Genomic DNA, 15,296 nt, shown 5'->3' on the forward strand with positions numbered 1-15,296 from the left:
TAGCGTTGGCCTTGCTTTGCAATGATAGCTAAGTTTCTCGTGCCTTCGTTTTAAGTTGTAATTGTTAAAATTGCTATTCTTCAACCAGCTCCTCCCTTTTATTATAATTTATTCACTTATTTACATCGTATCAATATATTTAACAATGAAGATAAAAGAAAAAAAAAACAAAAATCAGACATAATAACCACAACCATGTAATTTTTTATTAGTATTACTCTTTTTTTTTTTTTTTTTCCAACTTGCCAATTGGACGAGTTATCTATCCTTAGTTTTTGAGAACAAATCTTAAATTTAATTCATTACTTTTTCTCAATTTTCAGACCCATTTTTTTTATCTTTTTAAAAAATATTTGACTTTTTTAACGCGTCTAAATTTTGGACTTGAAACAGCTAAAAAAACAGGCCTCCCACCACAAATTTTTTTTTTCTAAACACAAGATGAAACATTTGACTTTCATTTTATTAAATATTATTTTCTAAAAAAATAATTATATAAATCAGTTTTTACAAGGCATTTAACTTATTTGTAGCTATTGATGAAAAAAATAAAAAAAAATAAAACTTATTTGAAGCTGAGTTTGCCCACTTGCTATTAAAATAGTCCAAACCTATACATATATGAAGTGGTTTTATTTTAATACAAGACAAGGTGGCAGACAGGGTATCCAGGCGTGATGCATTCGTGGATTTATTTTATTTTATTTTTTAAAAATTTTTAAAGAAGAGCAGATAAACCTCGGCTAATTTGTTGTGGGCTGGAGCACCAATTAAAAGGGGAGGTTTTGCAGTCATTGTCAATTGCAATCTTTAAGATAGCCCTCAGCATCGATTAACCGCCCTACCTTGTTTATTTGCACTCATTTTCAATGCTTGGAATGGCTGGTCAAGACTCTTGAAATACCAAGATGAAATTTGTGTCTTTTTCAAACATGGAAATTAAAACAACAAGGATGCAGTGCAATGCTAATTGATAGATTCAAATGGTGATAGCTGTTTGATTCCTCTTGCTACTTCAAATCCTTTAGATTCTTGCTCCAAACCCCAAGTTCCTTGTCCTCTCCACACATGGCTTTCTGTCTTTATCCCAGGGATACCCTACAAAACTGACTACCCTAACTACTTTGCACATTGATTCTTGTAGTTATACCAATAAAGTGGAGATAAATAAACAATATTTTGGGTTAAGTGGCACCTATATCCTATCTTTATTTATAGAGTTAAATTCGAAATTTTTTAAATAAAAAATTAAAAAAAATAAATAAATATTTATATTTAAAATTACGATAAATTTGATAATTTATACATTCATATTATATTTATTTCACATTAAATATATGTAAAATATAAAAATTATATATCAAAATTTATGTTAAAATATCAAATATTAAATATATTTTTTAATTTTTATTAAAATTTTAAATTATATTATTTTTTTCATATCATATTATTATAGTATATCTGAAATTATTATATTTAAAGTAAAGGAATGCCGATTCTCATGTAGTTAAAGAAAAATCTAAAAGAAACACAACATCACCATGATTATTGATTATTACGGGGATGGATACCATTGGTTTGATGGAGACAAATTATCACACAATATTACTTATGGGCGGAGCTGGAAATCCATGAAGAGTTGAAATTGTACTTTCACCACTTGTTTTTCGTTTTTTATATATAGAAAATGACGACCCATTAGCTGCAGTGATGCTCTACAGTGTTGCTTGTACAACATTATCTCAAGTAACACACACCATTCATTCGTTCATTCATTCACTTCACATGTGCTTCAACTAGGGTTGGCATCGGGTCGGGTTCGGGGCGGGTTTTGCTCGCCCCGAACCCGACCCGACTTAATGCTTAAAAAACCCGAACCCGACCCTACCCGAAAATTTTTTTGTTTTTTTCATACCCGAACCCGAACCCGACCCGACACTATATAAACCGTACCCGACCCGATCCTACCCGAAATTAATAAAATATTATTTTTTAAATATAAATATTAAAAAAAATCATTATATAAATATATATATATATTTAAAAAATTAAAAAATTTATTTTTATATATATATCGGGTCGGGTAGGGTCGGGTTTACCTAAAACCCGACCCCGACCCGACCCCGACTTTATTTTCATGCTACCCGATCCGACCCGACCCGACCCTCGATTTTCAAAAAAAAAAAACCGACCCTAAAAAATCGGGTCGGACCGAAACCCGTCGGGTACGGATTTTTTTGCCTTCCCTAGCTTCAACACCCATTATTTGAATGAAGCCTGTTTCCTCTTTTGCATTATTCTCAGACAACAGGCAGCTCACACTTCAGAGTCAAAAGCATGAGTGCCTGAGTCAGTTTTTTTTTTTTTTCTCAGGAAGTTGAAGGAGAAATTTATGAAGGAAGGGGGCACTTTGATTTTGAATATTGAATTTATCATTTGAAATATACCATTAGCTTCATACTAGCAGGCAATGAACAAAGATTTGCCATAAACGGGACCTTCATATGGTTAATTTGGTTCAAATTACATTTTTTACGATATTGAACTTTTGTAATTAAACTCAGTTGTATCACTTTTTTATTGATGCGTTAAGATGCTAATTTGATTTTTTTTTAATCACATGGCACACATTAATATAAAAAAAATCTCATTTCTAATTAAAAATACTAAACTTTAATTACTATTTAATTAAAAAATGAGATTAAACTTTTTTTTAAACTTGTCTCTCTTACCTCTTTGATCCATTAGAATCGATGATTAAAAAAAATGTGTAAAACTAAAACATTTTATACTTATATAAATTTAATCCGTCAACTAAAAATATTAAAAAATATATTAAATATGACCATAGATTCTATTCCCATGGTAATGTCAAGGAATCTTACATTACCCGTAAAAGATGACATTATGATTAGAGAGTGCTAACTGAGTGGTTAATGTGTTTCATTAGTACAAAATTTACGAGTCCATCTGCCTGTAGCTATGCAAAGTGGGAAAGAGTAGATCATACTTGAGTAGGTTGCTCAGTTCCTGGGATATTTGAGCTTAGACTGATATTCATCATCGATGTTGTTACAGCGCTTCATGAAAGAATGGAGAGTTTTCTGCTTCCCTGGACTTCTTTGTTCTTGGCTGGGGTCAATAGTTTTCTGCTTTATTGGACTTTTGTGTTCTTGGTTGCCTGAAACTTCCAAGGTATTCTCGTGGCCATCAAGCATCTAATCGTAAATAACTAGAGTTCAGTCTACCAACTAAAAGAAATTAAGATCAATAGAGTTTTATGAAACACCTAAATCCTTATTATATATTTGTTATGTATCTGCATGTGTGTGATTGAGAGAAAGAGAAGCAAATTACCTGACCCAGATTTTCCAATTTGTGCTGAACAACATCCCTAAAAGGTAAACCGCAAATCAGATTTAATAATCATTCACCATTAACATCTCTGTGTCAGCATACCAGAGAGACCAAGATTACCAAATGGGATAGCACAAGCACATACCATATGATGTCATCAACTGTGTCATTCGCTAGCAGATAGTATATATTCACTGAAGATACCTAAGAATATAAAGGCACACATGTCAGAGAATAAAATAAACAGAAAAGATACTGAGCAAATACATCCGCTAACAAGAATTAAACAAATTCACCTTGTTCCAGATAAGTATAGCTGACATAATATCATCACACGTACAAATCATAAAGTCAGGACTATCAACATGTGATAGACACATGATAGAAAAACAACTTTTTTCTGAAGATTAGTGCTATTTCCCTGTAAGATTAGTAGATTGCTATTAATATAGATCCCAAACCTAGTTCTTGTGATTCAATTACAACCTTAAGCCTCCATTTAGTTGGTCCATTTGCTTTTAGCTTTTCTCAATTGAAAGTGAAAAGCAAAAACTAAAAAAATGAGCTGAAAACAAAGGACAAATAGCAAAAAGTAAGCAAAAGCACCAAGCAAATGGAGACCAAGGAAATTCTTGTCTTTTACAACCTGCCTGCACTGTCCATTCAGACCGGTATAGAATTTGGAATAAAAAGTCCTAAACAGGATTAAAGCCTATGTATTCTGCTATCTTGCATCATTGCCATATCAATATCCTCTCCTAACCAGAACGTCTAGCAGGACTGGTACTCAGTAATGCTAGATGTAGGGCTCTTCATTCTGGTGAAAAACCTAAGGGTTAAGGATCATATATGAGCCCCCAAGATGACTAAATGGAGAAGGGAGGAAAGCTATTCGAAATTTTAAATTATTTACGATTTTATTTGGCTATTTTATTATATTTTGGGGTTCAATTTTAATTTTAATATATATTAAGGATCTTTTAGATTAGATTATTTAGATTATTTTATATTAATTAGCATTTTCCAAGCATTAGGGCTTTAAGGTTATATTTGGTATTTTATGTTTCTACAACAGTTAAGGGTTTACCTATGTATAAGGACTAAGAATATTGAGATTTTAGGTAATGAGGTATTATGTTTTGATTTACCAGATAGTAATATTTTGAATTATTTGAGAGTTTAAGTGCTTTTTTGAGATTGTGGAGACTTTAAGATTTTTTTTAAAGCCTGTTCTACATCACTTTCATCTTATGTAATTGCAAAATTTTAAGTTCACATCAAAGTTCAGCTTTTATCACACAAATATTATTGGCATAATTTGCATAATGTCCAAAATGATATTCCTAGCAGATATGACTGCTCTGGCCTGTGATTTACCTGGCCAATCCTATGAGCACGATCTTCAGCTTGAATCAGGTCACCTGGAGTCCATGACAACTCTGCAAAGATAACTGTACTTGCAGCTGTTAAAGTCAATCCAACACCTCCAGCTTTGATAGATAGCTGCAATCAGCAATGCAAAAGAAAACTGGGACTTAATCACATTTTCCATAAAAATATTTTCTCAATTACATTGTAAATAAATGAGAAGAAACATAAAACTTATTAGAATTACATGAAAAAAAAAAAGAGCCATACCACCGCTGCCTTGATAGCATCCTTCTCTTGAAAATCATTAACCAAAGCTTGCCTTGAGGATGCAGGGGTAGTACCATCAATTCGAATGCAACCTACTTTCTTCTTCTGTAAGTTTGGCACATCTTATAAGAATTGGTCAAATCTTGAGAAAATTTCAGGATGAATTTAACTGGCCTTACAAGAAGAAACTGAAGTATTCCTTCAATCATGGGCTGATGATGCGCAAATATTAGAAATTTGCAGTCTGCCTGCAGTAATTACTTATAACAAATAAATATGTAACAGCCAATAAGTAAATAAATTCATCATGAGAAAAAATTATAAGGGTTATTTAGACTGGAGAATCATAATTGCAAACACATGTCATGCAGCAGATTATTGCCTCTTCAAGTTTGAGGTAGTTAACTCACTATCTAGAACAAGTGCAGACCCACATATCAGATTTCCCCAGTTAAGTCAGTTTTAAGAAAGAATTTCAGATCTCCATCAAGTAGTATTCACAAGCATCAGATTGAAGGCATAACATGGAAGCTAATTTGCCAACAAATATGAAAAGGTACCATAGAATCACAACCAAAGAAAATTCTCATAAGCTAATAGCCTTGTATCTCACTTTTTCCACAAGTAATAACTGGCTTGTTAGTCTATATGTAAAATTTTACAACATTTGCACTTGGGAACTTCAAGTGGTACTAGTAATAGGCTTCTGTTAACATGGTCGATTAGAAAAAGTACAAGCATTAAGCTTACTACTATAATTTGAGCTATCTTTCATCATGTTGATACTTATTTACACAAAATGATTCCTGCATACTTTTAAGAAGTACACAGATTTGTTAAGACAGGTATAAAACTTACCTCAATTACAGTTCCTAGATAATCTAGAACTGCTGGGATCTTGACTTGAGCAGAATCAGTATAAATCTGGAGGAAGAGGATGGAGCCACAAGGAACTTAGTCTAGCTTCACATGAAAATGATGCCAATACTACAAAAGAAATTGCGCATGCATAGGCATTTCCACTCAAAGTAAATGAGAAAAAACAGTTATATATACCTTATTTATGAGATTCTTCTGCATAAGTTTGAGTGAGTGAACCTCCTCTTCAGATTGGCAGGCTGTGATTTTGCTCTTTACCACCTCCAACTACAAATAGTACAGTGGCATTAGGTGGCACTTTTAGATCCCTATCCCCCTTTATAAAACCTTCAAAAATAACCCACTTGATGCAAATAAGTGACACACGCATTTCCACCTCAGAATTCAGAAGAATTACATTAAGATTAAAATATATTAAGTCAAACATGATGAGGAAGTCACTGATATCCAAAAAAAAGTATTATTAGCTACTATGGGCACATCCATATACAAGCAGAACCTAAATAAAATGGGAACCTGAAATAGTAAGAAACTAGGTGCCTACATTGAACTATTGATCTATCAACAAAAATATGAACTACATGATTCACCAAATCTAAATCAATGTTAAAATAGCATGTAATATACAAATTAAGCCAAACAAATTTAATTCAAGATATAGATAAAATAGCAATTCCACCATTGATTTAGAGAAAATTCAAATTAACAAACAATTATTACAGATTGAATTTACCTCCCGAAACAAAGAACTGATCTGTTTCATATCCTTTTCAGTCAATTCTAGGAACACCTGAGAATTTGTTTCGAATTACTAAAAAGTTAAAATGTAACATAAAAGATCAACCCCATACAAGAAACCATTCATGCAATAGTATAATGTACATGCATACATGTGTATCAATGGTTGCAGATGAGAAATAAAAATTGGATATTATGAACAAGATTGACTAAGCATTCTTTTGGTGCCAAAAGAAAATAACTTTTTATCCTAAATGCTGAGATTTAACAAATTTCCAGAAGAGCAAAAGAAGCAATGCTTAATTCCGACCACCAGCTACATGAGAGTTGGATACATGTCTTGGAAGTTTCTAAATGTCAATGCTGAAGCACCAGATTGCTGCATCATTAATCTTATTGATTCAATTTCAAAATGTTTGTTGTAGTGATGTAGTCCTATAAATTGCTGATGATTTCAGCAACAATTGCCACTTCTTCTACTTCTATAGACAAGAAAAATATAATATAATTGATTACATGCAAAATGCATCAATTGCTATGATTAAAATATTCAATATGAAGCTCAGTAAGTGGGGCAAGCAAGCTGAAAAAGAAGATTAGACAACAGAACATTAGCATATATCTGTACCTGTTGCCTACGCTTCATGGGAAGCTGACAAAGAACATCCTTCTTAAGCCTGCGGATCATGACTGTAGCCTTCATCAAATTGTGCAATTCTTCATGGTTACTAGCACCTTGATAAGTTCCAAATATTCCCTGAAAGATTGGTAGAACAAGAAAAAATGTAGTTCAATACTTAATGTAATGGCAATCCTGAAACATTGAAGATCTGTCAACCTTAGAAGAATGTCACTTACGCCTTTACAATAACGTTCACCATACTCGTAAACTTTTCTATATACATTAGGATACAAGGCTTCCAACTGCCAAATTGTACAAAAATTTCCACAAAATTACTACAATACAACTTCAGAAAGCTCTAAATCTTGCAAACTGTATTTCCTGGATAACATTTAGAGCACCTGCTTGAACAGCTCGATTGGTCGGGATAAAGCTGGAGTTCCACTAAGCAATATTGCATACTGAGCTTTCTGAAATTTCAACCAAAAGTGACACTAAGAAATGCTAAAAGGAATCAAAGATGCACTAAAATTGTTATTAACACTTTTAGCTGATTATTATTATTATTCCTGCATGTTGCTTTTCATCCATATTAAGGATCATGCAATCTCATTCGATATTATACCTAAGCAATTTTCTGTTCTACTTGGTGAATTTCTTACTGCTTGCTTCATCCCACCCAGCCTGGTGATTGGTCATATGTACCTAAAGGTGAAACAGAGTTGATCTGGCCTTTTATGTATCCATAATGAATTCTTATCTACTATATTCAGTAAACCAGAAAAACTGGAGCATTTTGAAAACCTAAGTATCTATAGTGGCTTAAGGTAAATAATTTCTCTCAGCAAATTAAAGAATTCACAATATATTCAAGTGTGAATATAGTCAATAATAAAGCAGATTTAAGCCCCAATTCATCATTTATCAAAAGAGAAATACCTTTATAACGGGAAGGGAAGCAGTTGTCCTTTTTGCTTGAGCATTTTTCAAAAAGTGAGATTCATCAGCAATCACAACCTACAAAAAGGGCAAAAAATCATTAGTAGAAGCATATGCGAACAAGGAAAATTACCATGAAAACAGGAAATCTATAAGCTTCAGCCTTCATGCAAGAGTAATGTACTCAAACACACAAATGTGAATTCACAACGAATACAAACAACCAAGGTTTTCCACAAATCCGTTTAGTTAAACTGTTCACCAAATATAACGTGTCCTAAGGCCTTTCCAGAAAATATAAAATCTCTAACATGAATAAGCTAAGATCATTATAAAATATAAGATATTCTTTCTGTCATTTTCATTTTTTATAAATAAACTAAGATCATTTAGTTTAAAATTAATTGTTACTATTCAGAAAGGGAGTGGTTATCATCTTTATGATTTGGGATCATTTTTGTTGATCCATAACATCATAATGTCAGATACAGTATAAGTAAATATATACAATCAAAGCACACTATCATCACCAGAGATTGAATAATACAATGCGCTTTATAATTTTTGGAATTTTTTAATTTGTTTTCAGTTTCCACATTTTCTTAAATTTTTGACCTCCATCTCACCATTCTAAACTCTTTTCATTCACATGTTTTCAACTAAAAGGCAGTTTAGACACCATTTTGAAGTTGACTATCTTAAATCTTCTATTCATCGCATTAATTTCTCCATTTCAAACTATGTCTTTGCTCAATTATCCGTTACTTACAGACAATGGATGCAAGGTGATAATAACAACATATGGAAAAGTATAAAACTCAAATGGAAAAAAATATATTGTACTTGCCTTGAACTCTGATGCCATTAATAAATTTTCTAGTTTAGCTACCAAATCATAGGAGATGATGTTGAAGAGGCCATCAAGATGAATACCACCCTTTCTATTTGAGGATAATATTGTGAATCCACCTCTGTTTGACCCACCCGGTTGGGAGAAAATAACCTACAAATGTTAATATTTTCCAGTTTTTCTTTGCTTTTTTCCCACATCGTAAAAGTAACAAAGAAGCTTGAAAAGGAATTGAGATAACATACAACTATATCCGATGGAGGAATATTCAGCCATTGTTGAATCATCTGCATGACAGAAAAAGTATAAGCATTTTCCCCAAAAAATAGAGAAAAAAAAACTTTCCCAAAAAACTTAAACATGAAGATGATGAGCACTTACTGAAGCCCAATGCAAACGCAAAGAAGATGGTGCAAGTATAAGAACAGGCCAGGAGTCACGAATGCATGCAGCAACAGCAATAGCCTGCCAGGCCATAAGGATTTAATATGCAGCAGAAAACCAAAAATAAATAAAACATAAAGTAATAAACTAGGTTCTTTTTGTTAAACTTTCAAAGAATGTTGATGTAACTTGATCTTTGCAAAGTTGATTCTAGTTTTTATGATCAAAACACAACTTTTTAGTACTTAACATCAAACTCCAAACAATTAAGTGCATGTTGTCAAACACCAAAGTATCTCCTTGATAAAACTTGCTATTATAGGTTGTTTGGTCCCCAGGAAAATGATAAACATGTGCAAGAATTGTGACATAGTATTCCTTAAGTGAAAGACAATAATTATATTTAAAGCTAGCAACAGTAGATGAGTTGTAGAATTTCAAAAGAAAAAAGTTAAAGATTCATGGCTGGTGTAATAAATGCAAAATGACCAATCATAAAAGTTAAAAGTTATATATTATGCTACATAAAACAGAAGATTCCAATGCCCTCCCATGAACAAATTTGCCCGTTATCAACACATTGACCATCTGAAATTATTTTTAAAAAAATCATCAAATAATTATTTGCCTGTAAAGTCTTTCCTAATCCCATTTCGTCACCTAGAAGCGCACGTCCTCCATGTTGCAACACAAACCTAATAAAAAGAATAAACTCTAGTAAAAGCATCATAGACATAAGATCAAAGAATGAGAAGGTAAAAGTTCATATTTTCTTAGAGAAGACTATAATTCATGAACATTACAAAGCAACAGTTTGATATGGAAAAATATCCATAGTTATTACATACCTAACACCATCTCGCTGAAATGGCAGAAGCTTTGACTCAATAGAGCTTGGAATCCTGTCATACCACTCTTGGGAAAAAGAAAAAAAAAAAAAAAAAAGGAAGAAGCCAAGAAACAAGGGGAAAAATACAAACTCCAAAATTGAATAAAAGTAAATGCAAATAGGGAATTCAAATGTATGCAACAAGTAAAGAGTAATGGTCTAACAAAGAAAGCTGGCAAGGAAACATTCTTACATAAATATCACAAACCAATTTATAGAAGCCAATTTTACCTTGAAGATCTGGGAGTGCAGAGGCAGCAGCAATAGCACGCTGCACCAAGGGATGTAAATTCTCTACCTAACATCACAAGAAATATTGAGCCATATTTAAGTCAAACTCTGTAATTTAGAAACAAGGTAGTGTATTCTTAATGTGAGAAAAACAAAATGGCATTAGTTATGACCTCAACGTTACAACCACGTATTTCACAAAGAACCTTTTCAGCCGATGGCAAAGAAGACAGAGGGAACATCCATAATCTGCAGGTTCAACAGCATCCGATCAGGTTGGCTGAATTTACATGAAAGTCAGAGAAAATTAAACAACCAGAGAGTCATAATTTTCAAAATATGGCAGACATAAATTGAGAGTGAAAGCTGGAACCTTTCTTTTGCATTCCAAGTGGCTTTAGGGATCTTACGGAACGCATCAACTAAAACCTAAGTAAACATAAAAGCATAGAGGGTAAGTGTATATGTAAAAGCAGTCTCACACTGAGGAGACAGTGACGTGACTCAAATAAGCAATTTTTTGTTTGCCTGGTTATAGGGAAATTTTGCAGCAATGTTTCCAGTGGCGTGGAGAATAAATTTGACAGTGAGCTTTGGTACTTGTTCCTTAGAGCATTGATCAGATGCTGGACAGAAATGCAAGCGTTTTATATTTATATATAATAATATAAGTAACAAGAACACAATGAAAAGAAAGAAACTAACCAGGGTTTGTTTTTGGCGCAATTGATGAAGGCAATGTTCTGGACGAAGCTTCAGCCTGAATCATAATCATAAATGAAAAAAAAAATGAAAACCCATAAAATGAAAAGAAACCCTAAATCATAATCCAAAAGAAAAACGAATGAACACCCAGAAAATGAAAAAGAAAAGATAGAAGTTGCCTTTTGAGATAGAGAGTGGACGATGGGTTGTTGATTGGACGAAGAAGAGCGTTGCTGAGAGATCTTCTGGAGAGCGTCTCTTTCAAGAGAATCCAATTCTTCAGCGCTTAACTCCCATTCATCCAATTCCATCTTTTGATTTCACGAGCCAATTTTTTTTTCCGGAACTTCAGTACTTTGTCTTTTGGTTTGGCGCCCTGTTGAAATGTATAGCTACCAATAACTTTTTTTCTTTATCACGCTCTTAGTTTGATTTTTTTTTTTTTTAATTCAGTTCTTAATTTGTGCCGCGGAAACGAAATGGATTTAAAATTTTAATAGAAATATATTTTGATTTAATTAATGGAATAAAAATATTTTAGATTTTATATATGTTCATGTATTGGATTCAAAACATTTTAATTGATATATATTGGATACAAATTTTAATTTTTAATTGATACATTTTCTGCTATAAAATTTAGATTAATTAAAAAATTATTAAAAATAAATATAATGAATTGAAGTATTTGTCATCGATATTAGCTCCACCCGAGCTCTGTACATGATTTTTAGACTAAGTTTGGATCAAAATATTTAATATTTATAGATAATAAATGTTAATCAAGTTTTCTCCGACAAATTCTGCTGCCAAACAATGATGAATAAATTCTGCTGCAAGAGTTGAATTTAGCAATGATGAATAAATTCTGATGCCAAACAATTCCAATATTCATTTCAAGATGTGCATATTTTACTATTTTTTTCCCATTGCAAGGTTGCGGTATTGTTGTTGGTGCCTTCCAAATCTCCCAGTCAACAAACCCCATAACCAAAAAGACGTAAAATAGCTCAATCTCCTCCACCCCGGAACCTGATGCCACAGCATTCCACGACGCTATATACTTCTAGTTGAGCCATTTTCATCAAACTTGATTTCATAGAGGGATGTCCCAAAGAATGCAATGCAATGCAATTTTTATATGTATTTATTGATGTCTCCGAAGTACACAGGAAATTGTTATTTCATTCATCATATCAGACTATCAGCAGGCTTGATAAAACCATTTTTATAACCGTATGACTCATGAAAACGACTTTTCATGGGTGGTGGTAGCCAAAGCAAATATAATAATAATTATAATTATTTTTTTTATTGGTAGAGCTTGCAATCACAGGGGTAGCTTGTTAAGTTTACAATAACTATAGTCCTTGAATTTCTTGGGCTTATATTTGGGGGGATTATGCTCATCAACAAGCTGAGGAAGGGGCCCAACCACAAATTCACCGGGCGGCTCCAAGAAAACGGGCCATGACATCCTTGTTTTCTCCTTGTCTACTGTGGTTCTGTGCAGCACTGCCTTGTACTTTCCATTGCTTAGTATCTGCATCGTTAAATTAACACCAAATACGTTAAAAACTATTAAAAAAAAACATAAAATTAAATAAACTAGAATATAAATACAATAGACGGGAATACTAAGTTTCCAAATTAAGTAACGGATAGTATTAAATGAATAATAAAAAAGAAATGACCTCAATCTGGTCGCCTATGTGAATAATGAGGGCTCCAGGGATGTATTTGGCATCGATCCAAAGGCCATCCTTGAAGACTTGCAATCCAGGGACCTCGTTGGGCACCAAAACAGTTATGGTAGAAATATCAGTGTGGGAAGCCACCCCAAGAGTTAGATCAGGACGTGGACATGGCGGATAGTAGTTTATCTTCATCAAATACTCGATCTCCTCACCTCCTGCTCCTTCTTTAAGCACATCTGCTTCAATCCCCAGCCCCAGTGACAGGCATTTCAACAGCTTATCCACTACCCTTCTCATCTTTTCAGCGTACTCCTCGTTTACTTCTCTGCCACCAAATTAAACACACTATTAATCTTATATTTATTTTCCATATAAATATTAAACTTAAAGCAAAGGATATAATATGTACATATATATTCCAACACTGTAATTATCTGAATAAAATTGTGTATGAAAATTATCTCATAATATACCAAACCAAGTCAAAAGACTGCAACAAACCATTTAACCTAAGAAAATGAAAATGTTACTTGGAAGGGGCAACCAAATAACCTGTAAGAAGGGGGATTTTTGGGCCAGAACTGATAGTTAATACATGAAGGAGGCCATATCCTGTGAAAAAGGTGATCAGCCCAATTCTTCTTTCCTTTAAGATCTTTTGCAAGTTTGCTTCCATACCCTTCAATGGTCTGTGCACCAGCTGGCTTGGCATACACTTCTTTCTCTTCCTGTGGTAGATCAAAAAACTCCTTGCCAACTTGTTGCAACCTTCCAATCAGGTCAAAGGGTATCCCGTGGTTCATAACCTGAAATATCCCCCAATCCCTGCTTGCATTGGCAATCAATCGGACAACATTTCCCTGATCATGGTCGTTGAGATCGATGACAGGGATTTCAGGGACCGGACCATGGAATGTTGTGATTGCAGGTTGCTCATCCTCTGGTCGAATAAACTCTTTTGGGATATTGTCGTTAGTTAGAGATGATAAAGCAATAGCTTGGACTCGCTCCACCTCCATGTTTTCCTTCCTTAAGGCTGAAACTGTTTCTCTAGCTTGAAAACTGCTTTGGTAGGTTAATAGGTCCGAAATTTTGTGCATGGCAGTTTTATAGCAATTACCTTGGTGTCCAAGTATCATAGATAAATGCTACTGTCATTAAAAACATATGAGCTTGGAAGAGGTGATTAATGGAAAAGGGCATGCCAAGTAGACACTATACAAACAATAAGTACTAAACAGACGTGGACTTTGGGAGTTCACTTGATAGAAAAACCAACCACGAAAAGAACATGATAGATTGAACTCTTTTTGTCTTCTTCGTAAAAGCACCGATTTTTTTTAGGTAATTGAAAATAAGAAAAGGTGTCATAGTGGTTGGGATTCAAATTTTATTTTTTAAAAAAGTGATTATAAAAATTAATTAAATTTAAATTTAAATTAAAAAATATATCGATCAATAATAGAGGTGTTCCAACGTCTAAAAAGACTTGCCTCGAGTTATAATGATATAGTAGAACGAAATTGGCTAGTAATTTTTGTTTTTGTATTTGTATAAAATATTGATAATTTATATATTTAGATTGTATTTTATCTAAAAATTAGTTGTAATAATTTGTGTTAATACAAAAAATATGTAATTTATTTTTTTAATTAAATTCATATATGATTATTGCTAAAATTTAATTCATATCATTTTTATATTTTTTTAATTTTATGTCACCTTCTCTAATTGTAAATTGGCAGGCTTTTTTTTTTTTTTTTTTTTGCCATTGGCAGGTCTAATTTGTTTGGTTCAATAATTTTTATGGATTAAGGATTTTTTTGGAAAATATTTACTTATAGTATATATAAAATATTACTAACGGATTTATCAATTTTAGTCTAGGAAATAATTTTGAAGATGTTAGAGGAAAATTTTACAATAAAGTTTTTTTATTTTTTAATTTTTAGGTTTCCAAAAAAAATTTGATAGTGTGTAGAAAAAAAATTTATTTAAACTTTTTTTTTTAATTTTTCAATTTTGAAAACACCCCTCCACACCATTTGAATCCGCCCATGGTTTTTCATTAATTTTTATGGAATTTTTATTTTTCAGGAGAGAACGGATTTGTTTTTGATAGTAGAAAATAAATTAGAAAAATATATGAATTATCATTTTTTTTAATTGCAGGGATAATTAGGATAATAATTTTTTGTTTGATTGAAGAGATTACTCAAATAAATTATTTCAAATTTATGATAGTTGGTTTCTTGATTTTTTTTTCTTCTAGCAAGTTTCTTGACTTGGGTTTTTTTTTTTTTAATAAAAATTTAATTTTCAAAAATAAGTAAAGTTAGCAGTTTGTTGTATGAGTAGATTACAAGT

General features: G+C 32.5%; 2 protein-coding genes across 3 annotated transcripts; both read right to left on the reverse strand.

Annotated features, from left to right (window-relative positions):
* Positions 1-2,810: 2,810 nt before the first annotated feature.
* CHR18 (chromatin remodeling factor18) lies at positions 2,811-11,700 on the reverse strand. 2 transcript variants are annotated; one of them, XM_089755050.1, is made up of 24 exons: positions 11,412-11,700; positions 11,233-11,287; positions 11,056-11,153; positions 10,901-10,956; positions 10,701-10,807; positions 10,528-10,594; positions 10,256-10,322; positions 10,036-10,102; positions 9,405-9,488; positions 9,269-9,310; positions 9,021-9,176; positions 8,174-8,251; positions 7,636-7,704; positions 7,471-7,536; positions 7,241-7,369; positions 6,608-6,664; positions 6,052-6,141; positions 5,854-5,919; positions 5,175-5,243; positions 4,996-5,100; positions 4,735-4,860; positions 3,503-3,561; positions 3,358-3,394; positions 2,811-3,218 (listed from the first exon to the last, which is right to left on the reverse strand). In XM_089755050.1, exons 5-24 carry the CDS (start codon positions 10,767-10,769, stop codon positions 3,024-3,026), a joined length of 1,698 nt encoding a protein of 565 aa, XP_089611176.1. In that variant the 5' UTR covers positions 10,770-10,807; positions 10,901-10,956; positions 11,056-11,153; positions 11,233-11,287; positions 11,412-11,700; the 3' UTR covers positions 2,811-3,023. The 2 variants fall into 2 exon arrangements, with proteins under 2 accessions (XP_089611176.1, XP_022714696.1); XM_022858961.2 differs by having other exon boundaries at positions 10,701-10,776; positions 11,412-11,657.
* Positions 11,701-12,517: 817 nt separating this feature from the next.
* Positions 12,518-14,015, reverse strand: FLS1 (flavonol synthase 1). The gene is made up of 3 exons (XM_022860833.2): positions 13,482-14,015; positions 12,927-13,254; positions 12,518-12,775 (listed from the first exon to the last, which is right to left on the reverse strand). The coding sequence occupies exons 1-3, from the start codon at positions 13,946-13,948 to the stop codon at positions 12,563-12,565; spliced, it is 1,008 nt and encodes a 335-aa protein (XP_022716568.1). The 5' UTR covers positions 13,949-14,015; the 3' UTR covers positions 12,518-12,562.
* Positions 14,016-15,296: the final 1,281 nt, after the last annotated feature.

This window comes from Durio zibethinus, chromosome 26 (genome assembly GCF_047325235.1).
Source record: "Durio zibethinus cultivar Kanyao isolate XHJ-2024 chromosome 26, ASM4732523v1, whole genome shotgun sequence".
Classification (NCBI taxonomy): domain Eukaryota; kingdom Viridiplantae; phylum Streptophyta; class Magnoliopsida; order Malvales; family Malvaceae; genus Durio; species Durio zibethinus.

What these genes read in the sequence shown, in the direction of transcription:
- FLS1 (XM_022860833.2), bottom strand. Translation starts at nt 13,948, where the DNA reads ATGGAGGTGGAGCGAGTCCAAGCTATTGCTTTATCATCTCTAACTAAC. An exon ending in AAAAATCCCCCTTCTTACAG is followed by an intron (nt 13,255 to 13,481) that starts GTTATTTGGTTG and finishes ATTTGGTGGCAG; the next exon opens with AGAAGTAAACGAGGAGTACG. An exon ending in ACATAGGCGACCAGATTGAG is followed by an intron (nt 12,776 to 12,926) that starts GTCATTTCTTTT and finishes TTAACGATGCAG; the next exon opens with ATACTAAGCAATGGAAAGTA.
- CHR18 (XM_022858961.2), bottom strand. Translation starts at nt 11,543, where the DNA reads ATGGAATTGGATGAATGGGAGTTAAGCGCTGAAGAATTGGATTCTCTT. An exon ending in AGAAGAATCTCATAAATAAG is followed by an intron (nt 5,920 to 6,051) that starts GTATATATAACT and finishes CTCTTCCTCCAG; the next exon opens with ATTTATACTGATTCTGCTCA. An exon ending in GAATACTTCAGTTTCTTCTT is followed by an intron (nt 5,101 to 5,174) that starts GTAAGGCCAGTT and finishes CCAAACTTACAG; the next exon opens with AAGAAGAAAGTAGGTTGCAT.